We start from the raw sequence: 7,898 nt of genomic DNA on the forward strand, positions 1-7,898 counted from the left end.
ATATATTGTAGACTGGTAGACCTATGATATATTATATATATTGTAGACTGGTAGACCTATGATATATTATATATATTGTAGACTGGTAGACCTATGATATATTATATATATTGTAGACTGGGAGACCTATGATATATTATATATATTGTAGACTGGCAGACCTATGCTATAATATATATATTGTAGACTGGTAGACCTATGATATATTATATATATTGTAGACTGGCAGACCTATGCTATACTATTCATATTGTAGACTGGCAAACCTATGATATATTATGTATATTGTAGACTGGCAGACCTATGCTATACTATTTATATTGTAGACTGGCAGACCTATGATATATTCCTGTTCTTGGCCTGTTTATCAAACCTATTCAGGAATGACGGTAAGTTTTCCATTCTCTTAAAGGATTATTTACTGATGATACAAAAAATAAAAACAAAATTGCACTCCATATTTTTACACTAAACTTGTGATTTAATATATTTTCTGTTTTTCAGCCGAATTACACGAGTATCATCAATACCTGCAATTTATGGAGAAACTTTGACGATATTCAGGTCAGTAAGAATAAAAACTTTTTCAAAGGAACTGAGTTTTAGCCACAAATTCTGATTTTCAAAACGCTATATCTTTGCAACCTGATGGTGGTAACCTTTGATATTTAATTTTAATAATAGTAAAAATGATAATGATAATGATAATGATAATGATAATGATAATGATAATGATAATGATAATGATAATGATAATGATAATAATTATAATAATAATAATATTTCCAGGACTCTTGGAACAGTATCGAACGAACAATTGATTATTACGGGGACAACCAGGATATAATAATCGCCAACGCTGGACCCGGACACTGGAACGATCCTGACATGTTGATCATAGGTAATCAATGATGATATACTAGGGATTGACCTATGGCCTCTATTGGGAAGGAATTAAAGTGATACAAGGCTTATAAATTTCGATGACAAGAGTTTTAAAGTTCTAAACTGCAAAATTATATTTCATTAATTTTCTTTTTTAAACGAATCTGCAGCTTCGAGTGATGATGAATCTTTGATGAAACTTAATATTTTAATCTCAGTACCACTGAAAATGAAGTTGCTAATAATGCCTGTACAGTACAGTCTAGTGTACAATGAACATATGTACTTTAAAGATATTTTTAAAACTATGTTTTGGTGTGTTGTGCAGTTAACATAGTCGATCATATTTAAAATACAGATAAATTATCCCATTATTGGTTTACCAAGAATTTAGAAAATTCTTTTTTCACATACAATACATAATCAATAGATGAGAGGGGGTATGATTNTTATTTGTACTTATTTGCCTGTAATGTTTGAGTCATTTTGGGTAAAAATAGACACATTGATTGAACCTAATTTATAATTCTAATAAAAAAATTTTCCAGGAAATTTTGGCCTGTCCTACGAGCAGTGTAAGACACAAATGGCAATGTGGGCGATCTTCGCCGCGCCTCTTCTCATGTCTGTCGATCTCAGAACTCTTAAACCTGATTATAAGGTATAAACAATTCATTTCATTTAAAGGGACAGACCGGCTATGTAAGGTAGTTGAACTAAGTATGCAGTGTTGTGGACAAATTCTTTAGGATTTATTTGAGACATATAAAACTTTTTAAAGATCTGTAAATCCTGAGTTTGAGCGCAAAGTCGACTTTCAAAATCGTACTTTTGGGTGGATACGTTTTCAGAATTCTGTTTTTTAAATTATTAAATAACGACGACAAAAAATGTAAACAAAATTCTACAGTAAACTAATTAGTTGTTTAGGAACTGAGTCTAAAACTAAAGAACGAAAAGTTTTGACTTAAATTTTAAGTTCATGGTTAAATGCCACTTCTGATTTAATTTATAAACCCGAACTTTAACCGTGAGGTTAAATATTTAACCCTGTGGTTAAATATTTAACTCGCCGAAATCGACGAGTTAAAATTTAAACACAGGGTTAAAATCTTGAAATCCCGCTATCCCTGTTTGTCTATCATCATTCAACGATAAGCGGCATTCAACTAATTACGATTTATTTAAAAGTAAAAACCTTGATTTAATAAAATTCGCGTTTTAGATTTATTAATGTTTGCACGTAAACCCAAAATACGGTTGTAACTGGAAATATGTTTTGTTTTCGGTTACGTAAATATTTTATAGTTAACTAAAACAGCTGATTAGCGATGGTTACGTAATATTCTCCATAAATCCTTTTCTCTGATTGGGTGAAATTTTTCCCGGGAAATTCAAATTTAAAATTGAGAAAGTTTAATATTTAAGTAGCTACTCATTATTTTACAGAACTTTTAACCCCGAACATAAAATTCGCGCATTCTTTAGTTTTAGACTCAGATTGAGAAAATAAAAATTAACTCTTATCATAAGTAATCTTATTCAATTATTAGTTTCCATAATCACAAAGATTTTCTGCAGATTTTCCGGAATATTTATTAAAAAGCCGACATTTGAAGAATTGGAAGAAATCTGCGAACAAATTTATTGAAAATAAGAAATTCATTATGATGAAAAAAGAAATAATTAGTTCTAACTTCGATTTACTGACAAAATTCTTTTAAGAAATATGTTCCTAAACATCTAATTAGTTTACTATAGAATTTTTACTTTATTTTTTTGTCGTCGATATTTAATAATTAAAAAAACCGATTCTTAAAACGTACCCACCCAAATTCATGATTTTGAACGTTGACTATACACTCAATCTCAGTAATTATACACCGTGGAAACGTTTTATATGTCTCAAATAAACCCTGAAGAATTTGTCCACAGCACTGCATACTTGCAGTTTATGAGTTTACAGAAAAGTATGAGATTTTGAAATTCAAAACGTTTATGTTCTTCTCACGGGCAGCCGTAGTAAATTTGAATTTCCGAGCCGGATCAACCTTTCCGGTCCCAGTTTGTACTGTATCGCCCGGACATTGGTTAAATAAAGCAGACACTCAATAGGACTAACCGGTGCAACAAGGTTGACGGGGTCANAGAAGTTATGATTAATAAACATAAAAGATTTCAATAATTCTTTAATTTGTAGTAAAGGGAGTGTTTTCGAAAAGAGGACTAAATTTTTTGGTGTATCTTTATCTGAAGTTTCTGTAAAACAAACGAGACCGACCTTCACCGTGCCGTAGAAAATACGTACTGGTTGTCTCATGGCGTCACTTTCACTCTCACTTTTTGTTAATTCATGGTTTTTATTGTTTCATTTTAAATTAATAACAAGACAAGGGAATATATCATTTTATAAATATTATCAGTAATTAGAACAATAACAATAGAAAGTAAATTTCTGCTTCTTAATTAAAATATTCTAAATTATTAAGTGTGATGTTAACTCTAGCGTTATTGTAATCTTTCCGGTCCAAAAGTATTCATTTGCTGTGTCATCTCTACATACTTATAGCTTATTTATTAGTTCCATTTAGACATAACTGCAAAAAAATGACTAATATTTTGCGATACAAAAAATTACGCAAGTTCATTTGATTTAGAATTTGCTTCCTAAAACATCTCAATATTTCAGTTAAACCCCTAAGACTAAATGAGAAAACATTTGTAGCACATACATAGTTCATATACACTATACACATTCATTCAATATTGACGCTTTGTTTCGTATATAAGATTAATGCTTGATTAGTTACAATAGGACGCGCATTTTTTTGAAAATTTGAAAATCTACGATTTTTTTTTATAAAATCCGCAAAATCTTTTGTTTTTGTTTTACAATTTATACACAGAGAGAACATATTCACAATGGAACTGGAAGATGGGCGCGAAGCGCCCTAATAGCCTAGTGTTTCAGAATCTTTTACTTCAACTTTAAGTCAAATTTTATGTAAATGTCAATTTGGGGGTTTAAAAACATTAAAACAAGGATATATTACTTATAAACTGGTTTAACTGGTTTAACTAGTTTCTCGTTTTTTAACATTATACTTACGGAAATAGTTTTCCAATCTTAATAAACTTTAAAGGTTAAATTATTGCTTTAATATTTATTTTCTGGCGTGCTCACTCATCCATGTGTTAATATGGTTGGCAAAAATGTGTAAAGTTTTTTTTAGGATTATAAATTTTCATGATAAAAAACTTGAATAAGTTTTCTGTCTTTTTAAATTCTGTATTTGCAAGAAATGGTAAAGAAACAAATGGAGATATATTATCAATTATTAATTAACAATTTAACATAGGACGAGACTTCAGAGACAATAATGGCTCCCTGCAGAGCTGTAAACTTTTTTTTTGCCAAATCTTTTAAAATGCAATCAAAATTTTGCAGAAACCCCAACTTAAACTTCAAATCGTTGTCTAAAGAGCTTCAGGTCGTCATTAAAGACTTATCCTAATTGGGTAACCTTGTATATCTTTATTCTGTGATTTTGTTTAATCTAAATAAATCTTAATGTTAATGTTCAGGCGATTTTGAAGAATAAGAAGATTATCGGCGTAAACCAGGACCTGCTGGGGATCCAAGGAAGAAGGATCTACAAGCAAAAAGGGATTGAGATCTGGGCTAGACCAATAATGCCGGTATACAGGGCAAAATACTCATATGCAATCGTCATTATCATTGTTATATCATTTTTATTATGATAATTATTTGAATACTCCTAATTCTAATTGTGTAGGTATCAGTAACCTTGAAGGAGCTGGGTCTAGATAATCCTACAGGATACTATATAGAGGATCTCTATGATGAACATGTCTATGGAATAGTTACCCCAGATAGAAGATTTAAAGTCGATGTTAACCCGTCAGGAAGTGAGTATTATCATGTTTAATTTCTACAGAAAACTGTAATTATCTATTGCAGTTTAAAGCATTTTAACTTTAACGTAGCAAATTTCAATAAAAAATCTCAAATTTCATATTTGAAAATTCACATGAAATACTTAAAGGACGTTAGAAATAATTGTAAGTAACCCTCCATTTATAAAGTGGTATATCCGATTAACAAGCTTTGTCTCATCAATACCGAGTAATATATCCATCACATTCTCTTTGAAAATTGATTTGTTTTAAATTGTGATTCCTCTTTAAAGGGACTGAAACGCATTTATGCTTTAGAAACGATGCAGAAAATTGTCAGAATTAAAACTTTTCTAGCGAGATAAACGATGAAATTGGCGACAGTATTGATAAGATAAGGTTTTATTAAAGGCTACCTTTATAAATTGTGTACTTTAAAGGTCATTTAAAAGGTCATTTTAAAGGTCATTTATTAGGTCAATTAAAATTGACATGACAAAGCTTTGGATTTCTTTTTAAATCCTCAAAATCTATTTTGTATAATTTTGAAATAGAATCTTAAAATAAATATTTAGGTGTTGTGATGATCCGGTGTGATATAGTGAAGGCAAAACCTTCAAATAATCCAGTTACACCTTCATGGCAGGCCCAGCCCAGGAAATCCGACAGTTTTGTTCTTGATCTTGGGAATATAGGTAAATATCTAGATCTTGGGAATAAAGGTAAATATCTAGATCTTGGAAATATAGGGAAATATGTAAATCTTGGGAATATAGGTAAATAATCTAGATCTTGGTGTTTTGGAAAACTTATTTAAACGTTCTTCACTATAGCCTATATCCCTAACATTATCCGTAAACAGTCCCTTTGAGCCGAGAGTCTAATTGTTTTCTAATTCCAGGTTACCGTGGTAATGTTGACGGAAACCCAGGCGGAGTGCAGTATCCTCAGATTAGAGGTACCGAGTACGAGGCGGAGCCGGTTATAGTTGGCGGAGGTCCGCCGCAGACAAGGACTTTCAGAGATGCCGCCGGGGCGCAGTACGCGCCACCTGCCTACTCTCCTGTCGGTCACTTTGATCAGAGTGAGCATGGATACAGTTATCAGTCTATCAATGGACAATATGTTAACACAGGGAAACGGTAGAAAAGAGAAATGGCCTCCGACGCAGATTTTCAAGAGAAATGAATAAATGAGTGAATTTTTTGACTAATACAGTATTTTTAGGCATTTTATACAACCCACTAGCTCCATTACCAACCCCTGTACAAAAAAAAACAATTGCTTCTTTTGGCTTTCTTCTTTCATAACCCCCCCCCCCTCCCACCGTTTTTAGTGTTGTTGTTTTGTTTATTTTTTTTTTATAATTATTTTGTTAAATGCAGGGAAAATTAGTTCCATAGCTAACACTTGGTCCAGTTCTAATACTCAGGTTAGAACTGGTCCAACTTTTACTTGTGGAACTAATTTCCCCTCAAATGTTAATTCTACACTGTTATAGATTAGAAAATTAATAAAAGTGTTTATATTCTTATTGTGCTTTTCAAAAATGTTGCTAGATTAAATTCATTGTTTTAAGTTTTTAAGTTTTGGTTTTGTGTTTCTGAAAAATTGATCCATTTTTGTTTCTTCTAAACATGGAGGTAAGAACATAGAACTTAAGGGGAGGGATTATACAGTACACAAAAATGTCAGTTATAGATTTAAATAGAAATGTAATAGAACAAAGAAAAGCATGTTTAAGCTCAAACTTTTAAATTTGGTTTGTTAAAAGTGTGATTTTATTTAAGTGAAGTCGTACTACTTTCAAAGGAGGTGGTGTCTCTTTGGCCTTTTTAAAAGCTGTAAATGCTTAATATTACAATTAAAATTTTCGACAAAAATAATAAGTTGTGTTTTTAGATAAGGAAATGATATAAGTTTTGTAATTACAATGTACAGTGATCCACATGTTTGCGCAAGGAAAAGTTCAATTTACAACCATAAAAAGTAAAGATTTACCCCCCTTTTCCCCTTTGTTGTGTTGCAAAAGATCAATTCCCCCCCCCTTCCCCCTTTTTGCTAATAACAGTGAAACAAACATCCCAAGTTCCTATCCATTTTTTTGGTATAGAATGGTATAGAATAATGCAATCTACTCCTTCTCCTAAAATTTTAGCCAATTGGACCCAAAGGTTTATGGCCAACCAAAATTAAAAATGTTGCCTAGAAAAATGTCGATTAAGAAAAACGTAATATATTATGCAGAAAAAAATCCGCAAAATTTAATTTCACGATGTACGATGTGACTTAAAGGCAACAATAGAAGCTATAATATTTTTATTAGAAAGGACTTTAAAGCGCCCTCATAGCTTAGTAGAATTCAATATTCAATATATTTGAAAATTGTTATAAATAAATGCCGCGAATATAAAGACGACTTTTATAATCACCATGCAATGTTTGCTAGGATTCTGTGTGATTTCCTAGTTGTACAGAATATGAATGTTTTAAAAATGTCAAAATGAATGAGAAGTTGAAAATGCATATTCCTGGGGGGAAGGTGTCATTAGGTTGTCAGGAAAGGCATTTTCCGCCTGTTTGATCTCAAACTCAGCGGAGAAAATGAAACCGAGTCTAGTTTTAAAAGATCCACCTGCTTCAAGCGTGCAAAGTACTAAAACAAAATTATAATATTTTACTAGAGTTCTTTTACATAATTTTCTTACAGGGTTACCCACAAAAGGATGAGACAACCTTAAGAAATTTATTTAATCTTTTTTCTCACAAACTTGGTTCCTTATGCTACTTTAAACTTGTTTCTTTTTGAATTTAGAAACTAATTAGATTTTGAAAACAAATTCAACCCCTGCAGATCGTCATTGTTTGCCTCATTCAAAAATCGCGTCATTAAAAATAGCTTTCACCTTCCCTGTTGAGCAACAAGAAAACTAAACACTGAAGAGCCAGCTAACTACAAAATACATCAAACCATTACAATGAGCAGAGTGTCTCAAAAAATACTGGTTTCGACAAATTTTAATATTTTTTTCAAAATTATCAAAACCAGGGATAGTTAATAGAAGGAAAACCAGGGATAGCACTTTACTTAAAGG

The 7,898-nt window shown here is 31.4% G+C and overlaps 1 protein-coding gene across 1 annotated transcript in view; it reads left to right on the top strand.

Moving 5' to 3' along the window:
* The window catches only part of LOC111702601 (alpha-N-acetylgalactosaminidase), a 27,896-nt gene extending 21,559 nt beyond the window's left edge, over nucleotides 1–6,337 (top strand). Inside the window, exons 7-14 of the mRNA XM_023474342.1 lie at nucleotides 327–389; nucleotides 505–564; nucleotides 790–901; nucleotides 1,434–1,546; nucleotides 4,471–4,626; nucleotides 4,683–4,815; nucleotides 5,379–5,498; nucleotides 5,705–6,337. Of these exons, the coding sequence (XP_023330110.1) occupies nucleotides 327–389; nucleotides 505–564; nucleotides 790–901; nucleotides 1,434–1,546; nucleotides 4,471–4,626; nucleotides 4,683–4,815; nucleotides 5,379–5,498; nucleotides 5,705–5,949 (1,002 nt within the window). The 3' untranslated portion in view covers nucleotides 5,950–6,337. The remainder of the gene's footprint in view (nucleotides 1–326; nucleotides 390–504; nucleotides 565–789; nucleotides 902–1,433; nucleotides 1,547–4,470; nucleotides 4,627–4,682; nucleotides 4,816–5,378; nucleotides 5,499–5,704) is intronic.
* The last annotated feature ends 1,561 nt before the right edge of the window (nucleotides 6,338–7,898 follow it).

This window comes from Eurytemora carolleeae, unplaced genomic scaffold (assembly GCF_000591075.1).
Source record: "Eurytemora carolleeae unplaced genomic scaffold, Eaff_2.0 scaffold257, whole genome shotgun sequence".
NCBI lineage: Eukaryota > Metazoa > Arthropoda > Copepoda > Calanoida > Temoridae > Eurytemora > Eurytemora carolleeae.